Here is a 21,260-nt window from a genome sequence, read left to right on the forward strand (position 1 = left end):
ACTTTTTCTTAACTGTGTGGGATTAAAACAGAGTTTGACAGGTTATTAAGAACAAAATGCTGAGCACAACTTTATTGAAATCAACATTACACAGAATCAATACTCAGTTTGTGTCAGATTGATTTTCTGATTCATGATTTAACAAAATAGTTTGTCTAATATATGAGTCAAAGCTAAAATACATCAAAGAAAAAAAGTCTGAATGATTCTTTCAGCATAGAGATGTAAATGTGTAAAGTTGAGTGATCCAGTTTTCCTCTGAGTCCTGCTCTTTGATAACATTCAGACTGATGTGACAGGATAGAAAGAGTCAAAGGATCAGCTGAAGTTTGTGTGTGTTAGTGCAGAGGCTAAACTCTTCTTCAGCAGCTGTTTGTGTTTGTGAAGAGAGGAGGAGACTCTCCCTCCTACACACAACACACACTCACTGAGGAACACACACACTCACTGAGGATCACACACTCACTGAGGAACACACACTCACTGAGGAACACACACACGCACTGAGGAACACACACACTCACTGAGGAAAACACACACGCACTGAGGAACCAAGAGACAACCAAAACCCAGGATAGAGAGGTTCAGTGAAGGTGGAGCTGAAGGTGTGGAGGTGGATCAGTGAGTCAGGGGAGACTCTGTAGAAGGACAGAGTGCCAGCAGGACAGTCCACATACACTGCTACTCTGTCAGAGTCAGAGGACGGAGACAGAGGGAGGTCTGTTCTTCTGTTATTGTGCCAGACAGAGTAACCTTCATCAGAGCACCTCAGACTCCAGGACTGATCATTAAATCCAAACAGACAGTCAATACTGCCTCCTTCCCTTTTGATTCCTCTGTTACTCACTGATATATCAACCCATCCTTTCCACTCCACCTCCCAGTAACAGCGCCCAGTCAGACCATCTCTACACAGTAGCTGAGGCCAGTGGTCAAATCTGTCTGGATGATCAGGATATGACTGATCCTCTCTCACACGTGTCACCTTCCTGTTGTTGTCAGACAGTCTGAGCTCTCAGTGAGCTGTGTTTGAGTCCAGAGTGAGTTCACAGAAATCTGATGGAGAGAAAAAGACACAACACAGCAGCAGTTTATCATCAGACACACCTGAAGGCTTCATTCTTTGTTAGCTGACAGTCTGCTGTTTGCTCATCAGGAGTCAAACTGATTCCACACTTACACTTCTTCAGACCAGGTTTTAACCTCTGCTGTCCACCATGGTCCACCCTGGAGGAAGAAACACAGTCAGAGTGATTTTCTGTTCAACATGAGTCCTAACTGCTGCTCAACATGAAGCAGTGATCCTCAGTTTGTCCCTGTGACAGAGAAACAGGCTGAAACTCCTCTGAGCCAACTGTCTCCATCACTCTGTGACTTTTTCTGACAGTGTGGAGATCCTGGAGGAAAAGAAGAAGAAAAAGAAGAAGAAAAAGAGTCAAAAAGCAAAGGCTGCCTGTTGCTCTTTGGATCCATAAAGTCCACGTTCTGCTTCTCATGTCCTCTTTGAAATGAGGAAGGCCAAATCCTGCTCTACCTCTGACCTGTCTCTTTAAAGTAGTCGCTCTTTTTAGGAGTCAGGAGGAAAAATTCACCTCTATAATATTTGATCCTGTTCATTTGATCAGACAGCACTGTCTCCTAGAGATGAGCTCTTTCTATTTCTCCATCTTTTCAATCATCCTGATGATCTGACCATGGAACATCTGCCTTCTTTCTGCTCACACACATTATTAGTGGATGAACGCTCAGATGGACTTTTTCTGTAGAGAACAGAACCATCAAAGAAGTGAAGACATGCTGCTGTTTCTATGAAACAGAGTTTTTCTATTTGATGCTCTTCTGCTGCTCTGTGTGTTTCCTGGTTCAGCTCCAATCACTGCTCTGAAAAGAATCAAACAGATTCAGTCTTTGAGCTCTTGTTGTCTGCTTTTACCTCAGTGTGTCCAGTCTGCAGAGTGGATCCTCAAGTCCAGCAGAAAGCTGCTCCACTCCTGAGTCTCCTGGATGATTGTAGCTCAGGTCCAGCTCTCTCAGGTGTGAGGGGTTGGAGCTCAGAGCTGAGGCCAGAGAAGCACAGCCTCTCTCTGTGATCAGACATCCTGACAGTCTGAGGTTAGAAAAAGAATCAGGCAATAAGAAAAAGTCCACTGATTATCACCATTTCTTTATCTCTGACCTCAAGCAGGATGAGCCAAAGACCTGACCTGAGAGTTTCCAGTTTGCAGTGTGGACTCTTCAGTCCAGCACACAGAGTCTGGACTCCTGAATCCTGCAGGTCGTTGTTACCCAGGTCCAGGTCTCTGAGTCTGGAGGACTGTGAGCTGAGGACTGAGGACAGAGCTTCACAGCTTCTCTCTGACAGGTTACATCCACTCAGCCTGAGGATCATGGAAAGAGAACAAACAGATGTTTTCAGTGTCATGAACAGAATCCATTCTGTTTCTAATGTCTCACTCATTTACTCATTCACTCTATTACTCATTCACTCATTCACTCATTCACTCATTCACTCATTCACTCATTTACTCATTCACTCATTCACTCATTCACTCACACAGCTTTGTTTGCAGCTCTAATCACTGGCAGCAGCCTCAGAAGAGCCTCCTCTGAAGCAGAGTATTTCTTCAGGTCAAACAGGTCCAGATCTTTGTCTGAGGACAGTAAGATGAAGACCAGAGCTGACCACTGAGCAGGAGACAGTCGATCTGTGGACAGACGTCCTGATCTCAGGGTCTGTTGGATCTGCTCCTCTAGAGAACGATCATTCAGTTCATTCAGACAGTGGAACAGGTTGATGCTTTGCTCTGCAGACACATCCTCACTGACCTTCTTCTTGATGTACTCAACTGTTTTCTGATTGGTCAGTGAGCCACTTCCTGTCTGTGTCAGCAGACCTCTCAGGAGCTTCTGATTGGTCTGCAGAGAGAGACCCAGGAGGAAGCGCAGGAACAAGTCCAGGTGTCCGTTTGGACTCTGTAAGGCCTTGTCCACAGCACTCTGATGGAGACGTTTCAGTTCAGGTTTGGTTTTTCTTTTTCTGGAGATCAAGGATGTTGTTGTTTGTTGTTCTTCCATCAGGTTGAGTCCAGACTTGGTGAAGGTCAGATGGACGTGAAGAGCAGCCAGAAACTCCTGAACGCTCAGATGGATGAAGCAGAACACCTTGTCCTGGTACAGTCCTCTCTCCTCTCTAAAGATCTGTGTGAACACTCCTGAGTACCAAGAGGCTGCTCTGATGTTGATGCCACACTCTGTCAGGTCTGATTCATAGAAGATCAGGTTTCCTTTCTGCAGCTGCTCAAAAGCCAGTTTTCCCAGAGACTCAATCATCTTCCTGCTCTCTGGACTCCAGACAGGATCAGTCTGAGCTCCTCCATCATACTTGATGCTCTTCACTTTGGACTGAACCAGCAGGAAGTGGATGTACATCTGAGTCAGGGTCCTGGGCAGCTGTCCCCCCTCTCTGGTCTTCAGCACATCCTCCAGAACTGTAGCAGTGATCCAGCAGAAGACCGGGATGTGGCACATGATGTGGAGGCTTCTGGAGGTCTTGATGTGGGAGATGATGGTGCTGGTCTGATCCTCATCTCTGGATCTCTTCCTGAAGTACTCCTCCTTCTGAGGGTCACTGAACCCTCTGACCTCTGTCACCATGTCAACACACTCAGGAGGGATCTGATTGGCTGCTGCAGGTCGTGTGGTTATCCAGAGGCGAGCAGAGGGAAGCAGGTTCCCCCTGATGAGGTTTGTCAGCAGCACATCCACTGAGGTGGACTCTGTACCATCAGTCAGGACCTGGTTGTTGTGGAAGTCCAGAGGAAGTCGACACTCATCCAGACCGTCAAAGATGAACAGGACCTGGAACTCTTCAAACCTGCAGAGTCCTGCTTCTTTGGTTTGAGGGAAGAAGTGATGAAGCAGTTCCACCAAGCTGAACTTTCTCTCTTTCAGCACATTCAGCCCTCTGAAAGGGAATGGAAATGTGAACTGGATGTCCTGGTTGCTTTTGTCTTCAGCCCAGTCCAGAGTGAACTTCTGTGTTAAGACTGTTTTCCCGATGCCAGCCACTCCCTTTGTCAGCACTCTTCTGATTGGTTCCTGTCTTCCAGGTGGGCCTTTAAAGATGTCTTCTTGTCTGATGCTAGTTTCTGCTCTGTCTGGTGTCCTGGATGCTGCTTCAATCTGTCTGACCTCATGTTCCTCATTGACCTCTCCAGTCCCTCCCTCTGTGATGTAGAGCTCTGTGTAGATCTGGTTCAGAAGGGTTTGGTTTCCTGCTTTAGAGATCCCCTCAAACACACACTGGAACTTCTCCTTCAGCTCAGACTTCACTTTACGTCTGCACTCTGCAGCAGCAGCTCCTGAATGAAGAAAACAGAAATGTAATGAATGATGTGAAGCTACAATCAGTCTGATGAGTTTCAACTTTCAGACATCAGGATGGATTTGATTTGGCTCCTCTCTGAAATCTCTTCAGCTCATCAGTTGTGAACAGTTTGTCACAGCTCATAGATGTGATCCAAATGTGAGCGTCATGTTAAGAGCAGAGTTTGAAATGTAAACCTCTCCCATGTTGTCTCCATTTCCTCTTTCCATCATGTTAAATGTGTTCAAATCCTCTTACTGCTCTGCAGACAGTCAGCCAGCTCCTCCTGCTTCATTCTCCTCAGGAAGTGCAGAGTGATCTTCAGGAAGGCCTCTCTGCTCCTCCTCTGCTCTTCATCCTCATCCTCCCTCTGACTCTCAAAGCATTCTGGGTAATCTGGACTCAGAGCTGTATGGATCTCCTTCAGCTGGCTCTTTACGAAGCTGATGATGTTCTCCTGGAGCAGCTGGAAGAGAAGAAAATGTCAGGTTGAACTTGTAGAAGCTCAGATCAGATCATGTGTGACAGACAGAAAGCCTGCTGGTCTGCAGAGTCCAGCATGGAGACTGGATCACAAAGCTGCTCCACCTCTTAGTCTGTGGATGCTCCTGTCTTCTACAAATCAAGTTTCTATGAAATGAACTCTGCTGACAAAGTCTGAGTGTGTGTGAGAGCAGCATCCAGCATGACCTCTGACCTGTGAGTGTGAGCAGCTCAGAAATGTGCGGCTTCATTCAATCAGTCAAACACTGAGTGTGAAGAGAATTCAGGCAGAGATGATGTTTGCAGTGTGATCAGGAAAGCATTCAGAAAGCTCCAAACACAATGAGTGTGTGCTCTGAGGCTCAGGAGGAGCTGTGTTTGGACATTTACACACCATCAATATGGAATCCAGCTGTGTGTGATGCTGCTGGGCAGACTGACCAATGGGAGCCTCTGATCTCTGAACTCTGAGGAACAAACAGAAGACCATGGAGTGTTTCTAACAGAGTGACACACAGTGTTCATGTGATAGACTCTATCTGCTGGATCCTCCTACAAACACAGGACACACATGAAGAGACATGCTGAGTCCAGGTCTTTCTGCCTCCAGTCCTGTTTACTGCTGTTGGATCCTGATAGAAACACAAAGACTGAAACATGTTCACCTTCACAGAGAAAACACCAAGCACAGTTAGGATCAAATGTTTCACACACAACAACAGGAAGTTACCTTTGAAACACTCACCTTTCATCAAATCCAAGCTCTGATGATTTGAAATAATGACGTATATCCATAGAGTCATCACTCTTTAAGGAGACACAGCTGGGTCCAGGTCCAGGTTCAGGTGAGTCTGGTCCATTCTGACACTTTTCACTTCAAAACACACACACACACACACACACACACACACACACACACACACACACACACACACACACACACACACACACACACACACACACACACACACACACACACACACACACACACACACACAGCTGTAAGTGTGAATAATGATGGTGCAGTGATGTTAGTCCATGGACAGTTAGAGATCCTGGTCTCACCTCTGAGCTCTGGTCTGGCTCTCATGGTCCCCACACAGAGGGAGGGTTTTAGAGGGAGGGGCTCCCTCCTCTCTGTCCTCACTCTGATCCATAGCAGAGCCCCCACCTTCACACAAACACAACAACATGTTCATTCATTACAACAAGCTTCACAGTAGTTCTCCTTCCTCTCAGGAACATGACTCAGATATTCAGGACTGAATCAAACCTTGTTGAAGTTCCAAACAGGATTCTGAGCAGCCTAAACTCAGCCACCATCTTCACACTCTGATGACCACAATAACACATTACACACATAGCAGGAATCCTAATGAAACAATACCATATGGGTGACGTCAGAACTGGTCTAACATGTGGCAGTGACTCAGGCAGTGTCATTTACACACATGATGTAGTTCAACCATTGGACCACTAGATGGTGCTGACTAACTTTCTAATGGAACAAACAGCAGTCAGATGTGATGAAGCTGCAGTTTGGATCAGTTTAATAGATAATGGACTTTCTGTTGGACACTGCTGACTGCTCTGTGGGAGTTTGCGGTGTTTTGACAAGAGAAACTTTTTCTCAGAACTATTTTCATCAAGACCATAGGAACATTGGTCTAAATTTGGTTCTAGGGTTGTTCATAAACTCTTGAAAAAAGCCCTGCCTTTGGGTTAGTACAAAGAGACTTTGGGAGGCTTGACCAAGTTGTTTAAATAACACATAGGATGTATGAGATATAAACAGCTACAGCTGCACCATCTCAGCCATTGTTGTAATGATGTTTCTTTCTCTTTAGGTGAACAAGAACTAATTAAATATGCACGCAGCTTCACAAGGACATAGCATTAGTGTTGTGTGAATCATGAACGTATCGTTCAATACCCGAGAATCAGTTTACTGACTCGAGAATCATGATTCCTCGCCCCAAATGACTTGTTTACTGACTCAGTGCAAAGCTAGACCAGCCCCTCACTCACATCACAGGAGAATGGCTGGTACGTAGAATGGCTCAACTCACTGTATATACGGGTCATTAACTCACCCACAGTACATACGGATCACTAACTCACTCACAGTATGAATCAAAGCACATACGAGTCACTCGCCAGCTCGAACGTACATAGCATGGCTCGACTCTCAGCACACAGGGGTTACTCTTTTTTTCACATTGGAGTGTATTAATTGTCCTTTTCAGTCATTTCCCTGGTATGAATCTCTCTGAAATATAGATTTCTATGCACTTTCTGGGTAACTGACTCGAGTGACTCAAGTGACTCAAAAACCTGATTCACTTTGGTAAGTGACTCATTTAAACTCAATTCAGTAAAAAGAATCCAGTTTACCATCACTACACAGCATTGCCTACCAAAGCGGAGTGAGACATTCTCAAGCAGAAGTCAGATTCTTTTTTTCTTTATGTAAACAAAGACAAGACTAGATCCCCCTGTTGTGACTTTGGGATCAAGCTATGACCTTAGTCTCCTGTGAGCATGTTTACGTGCTGAGTGCTGGAAGATGTATGACCTGTAACTAGATTTTCATCCCACTTCATTTCAGAGTATCAACAGTAAATAAACAAAGTACCTGAGCCAAGTAGATTCAGATTGTCTGACCAGTTCAGACACATCCCCTATTTCTACCTGATGATGTGACTCAGGTTACGATCTAACTGCTGCTGACTTTTTAGACACAAACTACAAAATAGATCATCTTTTAGACTGATGTTATGTCATTTTGGTCAGACACAGCCCTCTAACACCCCTGCAATCCTTTCTTTCAAACCATTGTGATACAGAGCCCTAAAGAGAAAGTAGGGTTTTCGCCATGTGGGACCAATTTGATCTTACATTGTGTTCATTGTGTTTTTTGTCATCGTTTCACCCTGCTCCTCTTAGTTTCCACTTGATCTGAAGCTTAAAAACTTCTCCAAAAAAACAGAATAGCCAAGACAATCCTTGCACATCACCAGGGGTTGTTCATGTTAAGTTTGGCTATGCTGTATTCTGCAACGTTATCTTATACAAATGTTTCTTTATTTATTGATTGTTGTTGTTTGATGTGCCGTCACTGCAAACAAAATTTCCCCTGGAGGGACAATAAAAGCTCTGAACTGAACTCTGAACTGACATTTGAAAAACTTGGGTGTTTTTTGAATAAAACATTATTTGTAAGAAACCCTCCCTGTCTCAAAAACAAGTGAATAAGCAACATCATTTACAACACTTTCACTTTAATTTTCACACCGTACATCATGTGTTCATGTTATTTATTGACTGTATATTTTAAAGATATCAAAGATAATTTAGATTACAATACAATTTACCATATGAAATATAATAACTCATAATTTTATGTGTTCTATGTCAGTAATTCAGTACAGCAGTTGAGTCTCTCAACTCTGTTGCCTGCAATGGTTTTTAAGATCCAGCAGGTGTCAGTATTGAGTGACACAGTTACACAGTATCGACACAGTTTGGGTTATGTGCTGCAACAGTTTATGAAATCTCATCTAACCATCACTACATGCAGCTTCCCTAATCAACAACACAGTGCTGATAACTAAAGTGAAGTGAGACATTCTCAACCAGAACTCATATTCTTTTTTTTCTTTATGTAAACAAAAACAAGACAAGATCCCCCTGCTGTGACTTTGAGATCAAGCTATGACCTTAGTCTCCTGTGAGCATGTTTATGTGCTCAGTGCTGGAAGATGTATGACCCGTAACTAGATTTTCATCCCACTTCATTTCAGAGTATCAACAGTAAATAAATAAAATGCATGAGCCAAGTAGATCCAGATTGTCTGACCGGTTCAAACACACCCCCTATTTTTACCTGTTGATGCGACTCAGATAACAATCACGTTGCTGACTCCACTCTACAGACAAAAACTATAAAACAGATCAATCTTTGTAAAATCACTGCTCTTTAACTCACAGAAAAGTTCTCCAACATGTTTCAAACAGCCAATCAGCACCCAGAAACATTTCTGCAGCTCAACAGTGATCCAGCAGCATGAGAGCTCAGTGATCCTGATCCTCAAACAGGGACAGGTTTCTCTGGAAGGATCCTCACCTGTTGAAGTGAGTTCAGCTCAGCTCACAGACACTTTCCAGCTTCAGGTGTGGAGAGAAGAAGCTGCTGCTCTGTCCTCATCAGTCCTGGTGTCTGTGTTTGACCTGAGGACAGGGTCACATCAGTATTTTACTGCAGAGTGACGTCAGAACTGGTCTGACCTGAGGCAGAAACACAGGTAGTGTCAGATTACACACGAATCACACGATGAAGTTTTACTATCCGACCACTAGATGGTGTCGACTAGCCTTCTAATGCAGCAAGCAGCAGTCAGATGTGATGAAGCAGCACAACACAAGGGTTAGGGTTTTTACCAGCCCTGACCCACTTCATACAGGCAGGGTCAGTGTATTTTCAGTAATGTTGAGCTTTTCTTGTAGCTCTGGTAAGTACAGAGCTGTTTATTTTGGGGCCTTGCTCACAGTTCATTGTGTGGCAGCATCATGGCAGATCCACATGCTGTTAGTGAGGCTCTTGAGTTTACATTTGATCTCTAAACTGGTGAGGAGGAGAGAGGTCTAGAAACTGACAGTGAAGATGGGTCAGCATACATGGGTCTTTATTTTTATTTATCTATTTGCACCATAAGTTAGAAATAATTACATTAGCGTTGAAAAGAAAATACAAGATAGTGCAGGAGAGGTAAAAAAACCCAAAGTGGGCTTATCAAGGATACCTCCCCAAATAAAGTTAATCATAAAAATATAGAAAGAAAAAGAAATAAGATTCAATACAATGAAATAAATTCAAGATAATTCAACAACAAACAGACAACAAGCAAATTAATGAATTATGAATGAGAAGAAAAAGAAGCTTTAGGGTCTTGATGGATTATATACGACTTTAGTCTGCACTTAAGATTGGTCAGAGGTGTAGATGTTTTTGTTAAATGATAATATGAATTCCAAATTAATGAAGCTCTGTAAATAAAGGAAAACTGACATTGAGAAGTACGGCAAAGGGGAATATGAAGTTTAATGGCATGTCTTGTATTGTGCGAATGAATCTGAGAGTTAATTGTAAAAAAATAAAAATAAAAGATTCTGGGAGCAAATGTGGTAGATGAATGTATTTATAAATAAACAAGATTGAAGAATATTAATATCGAAAATGAACAATAAGTTCAGCTTTTTAAACAGAGGGGCAGATGGAGATAAATAATTAGAAGAGGTGGCTAGCCTAACAAATTTCTTTTGAGTAATAAATATTTTCTGTAAATTTGTAGGGTATGTACTTGCCCAAACAATATTACAGTAACTAAGATGTGGATATATTAAACTGTAATACAATGTATAAAGAATATCTTTGTAATGAAACCATGAATTTTCCTGATGATGCCAATAGACTTCATCACTTTGTTATTGATGAGCTTAATGTGCTCCGTCCATGACAACCTCTCATCAATCAGAACCCCCAAGAATTTGGTGGAAGAGACCTGGATTAAATCGTTTCCTCCAATGGAAACCTTAGCCTTGGACGTACAGTATTTTTTGTTTTTACCTGTAAAAATAATAAAATTAGATTTTTTGATATTTAATGTTAACTTGTTAATCTGGAACCATGCTGAAAATATTCCTATTCCAGAATTAGCTTCACTAATTAACAAATCGAAATTATTGTTAGTCAGAATCGAGGTTGTATCGTCAGCAAAAAGAATTGGTAATATGGTGGAAGACACAGAAGCTAAATCATTGATGTACACAAGGAACAATAATGGACCAAGTATGGAGCCCTGGGGGACACCATATGTTAATTGAGCTCTGGAGGATGCATAGCCGTTAACATAAACAAATTGTTCACGATTCAAAACATAACTGGCAAGCCAACTATATGATAAATCCTGAAATCCATAACGATAAAGTTTAGAAAGCAAAATATTAAGGTCAACAGAATCAAAAGCTTTGGATAAATCTAAGAAGATACCAAGTGCATATTCGTTGTTATTTAAAGCTGAATAAATTTTTTCTACCAGTTGTAGTAGGGCCATATCGGTTGAGTGGTTTTCCCGGTAGCCATATTGATGCTTATAAAAAATGCATTGTTTATTTAAGTGAAGTAACATTCTTTTATATACTATTTTTTCTAGGATTTTTGAGAAGCATGGTAAAACTGAAATAGGTCTATAATTATTAAAAGATTTTTGGTCCCCTGTTTTGTAAAAAGGGATGACTTTAGCGATTTTAAGGTCTTTGGGCACACATCCCTTCTGTAGTGATAAGTTGAAGATGTATGTTAATGGTTCCTAGATAGACGAGGACACATATTTAATCAAGGAAGCACCAGTATCATCATGACCTGGAGCAGACAATTTCAGTTTACCAATGATTTCACGCACCCCTATTATGTGTGTTTTCAAACTGAAGAAGTGGGGAAAAATTGCCCTTTATGTAATCCAGAGGGTTACCTTTAGCAGGATTAATATTCATAGACAAAGAAGATCCTACCTTGGCAAAAAAATCATTAAATTCACCAGAAATGACATGTGGATCATTAAATGTTGCACCACCCTCACAGAACTCTGATGGATAAGATGCAAAGGCCTTTTGCTTATTCATAAGTTGATTGATAACTTTCCAGGTTGACTTAATGTTATTGGAATGTTCTTTAAATTTATTGCTAAAGAATTTTTTTTAAGCTATTTGAACTAAATGATTGTATTTGTTTCTATAAGATTTATACATTGTTGAGTTCAAAGGTGAAGGATTGGTAAGAAACCTTTTATATAAATTATTTTTGGTAATTGAAGAAGGGTCTTCTGGTTTTGGCTGCTGTGTACAAAGCCAGGCTCATATCTACATGCAGCTTATGGCGACGACTCTGGAAACAAAGACAATATGAAATAGTGAACCTTGGTTTAAAGGGATAGTTCAGTTTTTTTGAAGTGGGGTTGTATGAGCTCTATGTGACCACTAAGGACATTAGATACAGTAGAAAGTTGTCTCCTCTCCCTCAGTAAGACAAACTTTAATCGATGGTGACAAGGAAATAGACGCTAACAGGGACAGACGGTACCAAATTCAAAGGCTATTTTCTCTGCCTACAAGAACTAAAATCAAAAAGTAATACCACAGTTTAAGAGTACGATACATAAAATATTTTTTAAGTGCATTAAGTCTTTGGAAATATAAACATTTATCTGGACCTAACTAACTGGTCATGTGTCCTCACGCGCAGCGCTAGTGCGCTCCGTCCCCCCTCCTCCTTCCAGCTGTAGGTAATGTAAACAAGCTGTGCTTCGGGCGCTGGTTTTAGCCTCATGTAAGTTTGATCAAGTATCGTAATTCTTTTGTTTGTACTCTAAGGATTGTGAGGCAGCGTAGGAAATTCAAAATGAGTGACTATGACAGTGACGATGAAGTTTCATTCACTTTGGAACCAAAAGGATACCTGTATGAACCGAAGTAGCTACACAGAAGAGGAGCTGCTACAGATGGAGACTGAAAGGAATACGGAGGAAACATCCACTGACACTGGACATCAAGATAGAGTCGGAAATACTCAGTGGTGTAAATGTCTGAGCTGTGACTTAATGCCCATGGATGCTGAGTGTTAGTGCTGTCACGAGTGGAACTTGGTTACACACACTCTTCAGGATTTGTTTGAGTTAGAGGACACCGCTAACTCTCAAGCCGTCTGCATAACTCATCTCACAGATTTCACTGCTCTTCTGAATTCTGGAGTGTCCTGTAACAGCAACAACAACAACAACAACAACAACAACAGTCGTGGCAGCAGTAACACTCAGCATCTTGATGTCCAGTGTCCGTGGATGTTTCCTCTGTATTCCTTTCAGTCTCCATCTGTAGCAGCTCCTCTTCTGTGTAGCTACTCCGGTTCATGCAGGTATCCTTTTGGTTCCAAAGTGAATGAAACTTCATCGTCGCTGTCATAGTCACTCATTTGGAATTTCCTACGCTGCCTCACAATCCTTAGAGTACAAACAAAAGTATTACAATACTTAATCAAACTTACACGAGGCTAAAACCGGTGCCCGAAGCACAGCTTGTTTACATTCCCTACAGCTGAAAGGAGGAGGGGGGACGGAGTGCACTAGCGCTGTGCGTAAGGACACATGACCAGTTAGTTAGGTCCCGATGAATGTTTATATTTCCAAAGACTTAATGCACTTAAAAAATATTTTATGTATCGTACTCTTAAACTGTGGTATTACTTTTTGATTTTAGTTCTTGTAGGCAGAGAAAATAGCCTTTGAATTTGGTACCGTCTGTCCTTGTTAGCGTCTATTTCCTTGTCACCATCGATTAAAGTTTGTGTCTTACTGAGGGAGAGGAGACAACTTTCTACTGTATCTAATGTCCTTAGTGGTCACATAGAGCTCATACAACCCCACTTCAAAAAAACGGAACTATCCCTTTAAGCTAAATGAGGTCAGCGGGGCTTCCTGCTGATGAATAATGTCATTTGGGCAGTCTTATCCCCTCACACTGTCCTTTTCAAGAAGAAAGTTTTCATGTCACACACCTCTGATAAATTCTAACTTTTGTGCAGAGACGCAAACCAGAGCTCCAGTGTCTGACGCAAGGGGCAACGTCCAGTTTAGAAAAATGAAACATTTGCGGAAGAGCTAAAAGTTGCTGTTCATCAACGATTGCTTGAGGCTGGCTGCAGAAAGACAGAAAGTCACATACACATCTAGCCAGAAGATATAAGATATTAGACAGTAGTAGGTTTGTTTGTCTACTTATAGTGTCATGGCAGTAATACTGTTTACAACCTAGAATGGTTTTAATTATTAGGTGTGTCCTTATTGGCTGGTTCAACTCATCTGACTTGTGGGTGGGTTGTAGGACAGAGGAGAGTTCAGTGTGTGGAAAAGTCTCTGTGAAGCCAGACAGAGGGTGCGTCTCAATGCATTAACTTTGTGCTTTCTCCGTCCTATCTCCTCCACGACACCGAAAGTACTTTCCCAGTCGCCATTTTGAAGACTGTCCCAAAGCAATAATTGCGCTCAGAGGAGAGAGGAGAGAGGATGGAGGAGACTGATTGGAGGAGCTATGATCAAGGAGACACGAGAGCCGGCTTTGCGGAAGTCTTTTCACTGACAGACACGCCCCCATATGGAATTTCACTCTCTGATTGGACGCTGCAGCGGCTCAGATTTTACATGAAACTTCACAAACACAACAGAGTTTAATGAGAGAAAAGACAAGCTGAAAACAGGCACAGAGGATCATTCAGAAACTGACATAAATCTGGTAATAAAGTGTTTGCTGTGAGTTTAAAGCACAAAACACTGAACACAACTATCATCAAATCAATATAACAGAGGATTAATCCAGAAAACTGACTGATAAATAATATCTTCCTGAGACTCAATGAGGTGGGTTATATTAATAAGCTTCAGAGTTCACGATCAGATGAGCTCTAGATAAAGGCTAATTAATTTATTAATTATCTCACAATAACGCATTTTACCGGAAAAGTGATCCATGAGCTTCTAAACAGCACACACAATAAACAGAGAGCAGGTTTTCTTCATGGTAACGTGTTTAACAGGTTAAAGGAACAGACAAATCTCTGCTACCGTTTCTGTTTGATTAGAGTTGTTACCAGTGGTGTTTTCTCCTGGAGGCCAAGGGAAGCCATGCCTCCTCTCTTTTTTCAGACTGCAGCTGTGTTTTAATGAAAACCCTCCTTTTTAACAGTTTCGATAATTCTTCTGTGTTTCATCACTGTCATCTCTTCCTTATTTCTCTCCTCTACTTATTGAGCATTTTACGATGTGTAAATCAGCGCCCTCCTAAATGTTCTGTGGCGAATGAGTGGTGAAAATACGATGTTGCACACTGTTGTCCGCGAGGAAGCCAAGCCGAGTTGGCGTCCCTTGGTGAAAAAAAAACAAAAATGATTAACCAATCAGATAAGGCTGGGGTCATGACACTGCTCACCTGTGATTGGCCAAGACTGTGTCAAGGGACGCCACCCTGTCTTTGGCCTCAAACAAGCCACTGAATGAAGTCAGGGACATTAGCACATTAGCAGTGTGCATGAAGCGGCCGGTTGTGCGTTTGAGCGGGCGGTTGAGTAAATTAATACGATGTTTAAGCTAAGTCAAGAGGATAATGTGCGTGTGTGAGTGAGTGACTGAGGGTGTGAGAGTGAAGGGTGTGTGTCGGTGTTCAAAGTAAGTAAAATGAGCGCTCTCTGGGTGCTCTAACAGGTCATACCATTAAATGAAATAGCGATATACAAGCTGCAACATAGTCTTTTATGTACCACACTCCCTAAAAAAATACAGATTAGAGGCTTTGTCTCACTTGGCTTCCTCAAAAAAAATCCCCACGCCACGCCACTGGTTGTTACAGCGCACATGCCCAGACGCACAAACAGCTGTTAGAGCTGACTGACAGATGATTCAGAGGGGATCAGCTGATGCCGTCGTCAATGAAATACGTCGCTTCATGTCACGCTCCAAAGGAGAGGACGTCCCATTGCTCTAAAAACGAATCTCCTCCATCCTCTCTCCTCTCTTCATTTCCTGGCATCTCTCATGCATCTCTGGTGGGAGGGACTAAGGCGCAGGTGAACGACGCATGTGGAGGAAGGAAGGATGGAACTTTGGAGCTTTGAGACACACCCAGAGAGCTTTTCTCCTCTTCTTCATGTGTGTGCCTTGGGGAGCCTTCTCTGTAGGTTTGCTCATTTTTTTCTGTGTTATATACAGGTGTACATATGCAACTTTAAATCACTGTGCTTATTTAAAAAGTATCTGCTAATCATTTAATATACTAATGTTATAGAACTATAAATTTGTTATTTCAAGAGGACTTCAGTGTGAAGATGAGCTCAGAGAGTTTGGACTGTATGTGAAGAATCAGAGCGCTGAAAACCTCCTGCTCTCACTTCATGTTTGTTCTCTCTCTGCTGGGTTTCCTGTTTGAAGCTGCTGCTTCATTTCACCTTCACTCCTCGGCTTCCTGCAGATCATTTCCACCATCAGAAGGTAAAGAAACACACACTGTTCATCATGTGTGTTTGAGCGTCTCTTAAACTGACCTGAGGACAGATGGTGGTGGGAGAAATGTGCTGGGTTGTTTTGTGGATCAGATCAAAGAAGAAAGAAGAAGATATTTGATTAAAGTTTAATCAGAACAGAAACACAACAACACAATGAACAACAAACTCTGACCAACAAATCAAATCACAGAGATTAAATACAGGATGTTGTGTTTTAATTAAATTCAGTACATGTTTAGATGGTGGATCAGAAACAGGCTAAGGTCAAACTTTATGTTACCTGTGTGACATGTTCCATATTTACATGTTACCTGTGTGTTATTTAACCAGGTAAACCTGCACTGTCCTCAGAAGTTCCTTTGATTATGAACACATTTCTTAGCTGTTCAGACAAATGAAGTATTGTCTGTTGTCTGAAGTGATAAAACACACCTTTATACAGCAGTTGGTTTTATTGTTTTATAAGTTTCATGGCTGTATCAAAGGTCAGTCATTTGTTGTCTCATAAACTGAGCAAATATTCAACAACCAGTGTGATTATGATCATTCAGTCAACACAAAACACAAACCATTCGAACCTCTTCATTGGAGAGTCAGTTGGACTCAACACAGCTGAAATATTGTTAACCTTTGATTATTCAGTTTTAAAAGCAGAGTGAGAGCAGCAGTGACTCAAACTATCAACACCAATATCATGTCTGTTCATTACTAAGAGCCATAGTCTGTATGAGGGATGGACATAGTCTCCTGGAGGTCACCCGTCTCTTCCTGAAACCATGAAATGAAGCCAATCCATGGACACATTTGATGTGACGCCAGCTGTGAGTTTTCTTTTGAACAGCTACAAAGCGCTCATCAGTCACGTGACCTGAGCTGTATCTCTAGTTGGAAATTCAAAAGATCCTAATAACTTCTAAACCGACGAATAAGAGTGTGAAATACGGTGTGTGCTGATACTGAAACCAGCGTTTTAGACCCACGATGTTTTTTGAAACAGGTTGCAAATATGTTTTTAATGCTGTAAAAGTCTGTTTTTGTGGCTGGGTGTGTACGCAACTTCCGGTCTTTCTGCAGTAAGCCTCAAGCTGATTCTCGATGAACAGAAACTTTTAGCACTTCCACATAGGCTTCATTTTTACTAACTGGATGTTGCCCCTTGCTAAGAGCACGGCCTTTAGAAGACCACATCATACCTAACAAAGATGTCAACCACACCTCCTCTCCAAGAGAAGTTAAGACTCCTTGCTAGGAGCTTTTAGGCTAAGTTAGCTCTCAAAGAAGAACTCTGTCCTCATGTAGCTGGGAAACTGCATTAATTTTTATACGTTTAGGACTTGCTAGAGCCGGAAATGTATCAACAACCCATGATGTTACCAAAAAGATATAATGACACAAAAACTGTTTTAATTATTGACCAGTTATTACATTTCAGGCTTCATTAAAAAAGTTTTAATTACATTTTGGGTCGTTGTTACATTTCATGCTCTAACAGGCCTGTCATCCGCTCCAAACTGCAGTTTTACGTCACAAAAAAACATTATTTTCTGGAAACTCCAGCCAAAGTGAAGTGTAACGTAAGTCAGGCTGGGACCTGGTTTGGCAGCTCTGACCTAGTCTCCAACTTTAACCCCCCCAAGGAAGGAGAGGTAATAAAGCAAGTTTTGGAAAAACAGACCTCTGCGCTAAAGTGGTTTTCTCCCCAAGTCTGCCTCATCCCTTCCTCTGATGTTTGCAAGACTATAAAACATTAAGACATCGCTGTAAATTCAAAGACTTTTCGTTGACACCTGGCGGACATGTGAAACTGTACAGACATCCTTCTTTCAGGGAGAGGCTGGAGAGACCTCTCAGCCTCCACCTAGTATCTTGTGACCCTTGACCTTTCTCTCTGGGAACAGGAGAGAAGGAATGCCAGGAGAAGATCTGCTCCCCTCCTTCTCCTCAAAGACAAAGACTCTTTGATTCACACAGCTGAGAACAGCACAAAAATGATGTTTTTACACTAAGACTTACATGTACATCTTCACCTTTGCAAACATGTACTGTGTGATGAGAATCATTGATAATGTGCGTGTGAAAACTGCTGTCTTCCCATTGTAACATCTTGATTTTTATTTTATTGGGTTCTTAAAGAGGAAAACCTATCATGTTTAGTCTTGATGTGAAGCTTAAATCATAAGAAATGTGATTTTGACTATTACATGTAGGAATCTCTTTACAGTTTAAAGTTAAAGTTAGTTAGTGATCTCTGGGACAATCTGATCCACGTGCAGAAAGATGAGACATGGAGGGGCGTCAGCCGAAAGTGACCTCACTGACTCGGCGGGAAAAGCTGAGTAAAACTCCACTCCAGGACAAGAACATCGGCTCTCTCCTTTTATCCTTCTACATGAAGGCTCTTGCTCTTTTCTCTTCTACCCTTCATCCAGAAGGCTCTTTCCTCTTACTTCTTTCAGAAGGCTCTCCTCCTTCTGCTCCTCAACTGGCAACGCACATGCCAACTCTAAGCTCATCACCGGCTCCAGACTCTACAGGCTGAGACGCAAGTCACCTCAGCCCGACTGCATCCAGTCATATATCGGTGCCTGGGTCTCTCCCTGAGACACCCAGCTGATCGACGGGGATTCCCCCTCATGCGCTGACGTCAGGAGACGAGCGCTGCTCACTGCTTTCCCTGCGGTGATTCAACTTTGGGACTCTGCCAAAGTTCCAACCCGACGCCCGGCATCATCGCCGCTGTTCCAGCCGCTACTGCCGCTGTTAGAATCGACGGACTCAACTCATCGAACATCACCTCCGTGACGCTCAGATGACCTGCAGCAGGCCTTCAGCCTCTCCATCACCCCTCAACGGACATCCGCAGACATCTGCAGCGGGACCCAGCCACCTCTGTCGCCCCCTCCACTCTCACCATCGGCCTCAGAGCTTGTGTAAGACAATCTTGCATTTACTGGTATATCGTGGTCAATGCCCCAGAGATCTTGGGTGGGTTAGTTAGTTTATGTGGGTTGGTTTATGTCATTTTATTCCATTTATTCCGGTTTTTATGATCAGTTTCACTTTCTATTCCTCATTGCATTTATCCTTTTATATCTTCCACCTGTTCATTTATTCATGCACATTTTCCTCTTTTTATTTAGTAAATAAACTTTTCATATATAAAGAAATTGCTTTCTGTCTTTGTGTGGTTGAGATTAACGGCCTCTGTACACCGTTCAAAAGAATTCACGTTTGATGTAGCGGCCTTTTGATATCGAGACTTGATAATTAATAATCCTATGAATTATTAAATCACAAATTCTTACAGTAAACCTTTCTAGAGTTTCCCTGTTTTCTCCAAAACTGGGTGGTGCCCCGACTTAAATTTAAACTCACAAATTGTAAGTTTAAATGTCTTTTGAAAGTTATACTTTCGATCCGGTGGAATGCTGGCATTCTGCTGTTAATAATTAATTAGTCATTCTTTGACACCGATTCACGCTACAGAAGATTTAATAAAAATCTGGTTTAATGGTTTGGTGTTTTTGCCAAGAACCAAAGTTCTCGATTCTTAAACGTCAAGCTGAACAAAGGGGTTCATTCGGATTGGCTGGTGCAGGTTTCACATCTGAAAAACACTGCCACATATGGGTTTGTCGTGCTTCAAGTCACACTTTGTGGCAGATTTGCCCAGTGCATGCAGACAAAAGTATTTCTAAATCAAACGGCGGGTTGGTGGGATTCGTTTCTTAAGATACCCGGCTACGTGTGTCCAAGGCCTGAGAAGTTCTGTACGGGTCCAGGTGTTTTGGTTTGGCCCCAAAAGCAACAGCCAGAGGCAGATGAATCAGTTCAGTGAATTTATTTAAGAGGAAGAAGGGTGGAGGGAAGAGGAAGCCAAGGAAAGAAGAAGGCTGGAGGAGTGAGGGCTTGAGGTGCTGGTAGGATCCAGGGAGGGGGTGTGGCTGTGTAGCAGAGATTGGGTGGTAGCTCTGAAGGCTCATGGAGGCACTGGAAGAAAGGAGGACAGCTAAATTATTCACTGGTAAAACACACAAAACTAGCAAGTTCAAACAACGGCAAAACCACGAGAGAACTTTAGAGAGTTGACCAGAATGTCACCAGAGAAGCCTCTCAGCAGGGCTTAGGGTGGTGGTGGCAGGTGGTGGATGCTGTGATGAGGTGCAGGTGTGAAGGTGGAAGTGGAGCCAGTGCTGGCAGCTGTCCATCCTCTGTAAGGCAGAGAGAGCCTCACACAAGAAAACAACTTAAACACCAAAACAAGAAGCAATCACCACCTTTGACCTTTTCCTTTGAACACGTTAGCTTCAACAAGAAAAGATCAACCTCTGAGAGCTTCTCTTTGCTGTCTGATCTCCTCTGAAATCATCAAAGGAAACTGATCTAAGTGAAATATCTAGAAACTTTGATCTGCTCTCATGTGATCAACGATAAATCAGTTTCATATTCATGGACAAAATAAGTGAATTATTTGCAGTAGGTGCCCTGTCTCTGACTCTGATAAATAATTAACTTTATGGATCAATAAAAAAACTAAGTCCTCCACAATCACACATTTATTATATATAATAAAACATGAAATGTTTTTTCCTTCATGCTATAGCTACACCGCATGTCATTTTTCTGTCTTTTTCAAAGTAAAATTTGATTCTTTATGAAAAGATGTCACATGGTTTGTTCTGTCTGCAGCAGACAAAAGAAGGAGAACATCAGTGGCGAACCGAGAGTAATACAGCTGGGCCTTCACCTCAGCCCTCAGCCCAGAAAAGAAATCATCGTGGAAAAAACAAAAAACATTTTCATTGAATAAATAAAATAAATATAAAAAAGAGGCTTTACATAAAACAATGACTAACATTATTAAGTGGGTTTACAAAACTTACTAAAATAACCTAAAATGATGAAGAAAATGTCTTTAGTTTTTATCTTTGTCAATCTGTGTCAAACATAAACTCGTTACTTTTACCCATGGAGAGTACTGGCAGGCTGCTAACACTCCTGAATAAGGAGGGAGTCTCCCATTTTTTAAACCCCTTCTCTGGCTGTTCTCCTGGCTTGTGATTTCTCCTGATTGTCCCCCAACTTTGAGTATGCTCCTTGGATCGCAAATATTTTTTGAAAGTGAATCAAGTCCCGTACTTGGGCGTTATATCGAAAACTCAGAAACCATCCACCCCCTCTCTCTTAGTTGGTTTGATCCAAAGACGCTGCAGGAGACCTCAGAGACGGAGACAGATAACTGTGCTGCACTTGTTGATGAAGAGTTTCTCAGAGCCTTAGCTGTTTTCTATCTCTCTGTTATGGTGT

The 21,260-nt window shown here is 42.1% G+C and overlaps 1 protein-coding gene across 1 annotated transcript; it reads right to left on the reverse strand.

Moving 5' to 3' along the window:
• Positions 1-520: 520 nt before the first annotated feature.
• LOC141790363 (NLR family CARD domain-containing protein 3-like) lies at positions 521-20,161 on the reverse strand. Its single transcript, XM_074670188.1, is given in 10 exon segments — positions 521-1,056; positions 1,181-1,227; positions 1,934-2,107; positions 2,205-2,378; positions 2,555-4,361; positions 4,625-4,832; positions 5,244-5,316; positions 5,915-6,020; positions 19,699-19,943; positions 20,055-20,161. Coding segments are annotated over 10 exon segments (3,477 nt in total).
• Positions 20,162-21,260: the final 1,099 nt, after the last annotated feature.

The sequence above is a fragment of the Halichoeres trimaculatus genome, unplaced genomic scaffold (assembly GCF_033239565.1).
Source record: "Halichoeres trimaculatus isolate MK-OKI-2021-1 unplaced genomic scaffold, fHalTri1.1 fHalTri1_scaffold_5, whole genome shotgun sequence".
In the NCBI taxonomy this organism is placed as follows: domain Eukaryota; kingdom Metazoa; phylum Chordata; class Actinopteri; order Labriformes; family Labridae; genus Halichoeres; species Halichoeres trimaculatus.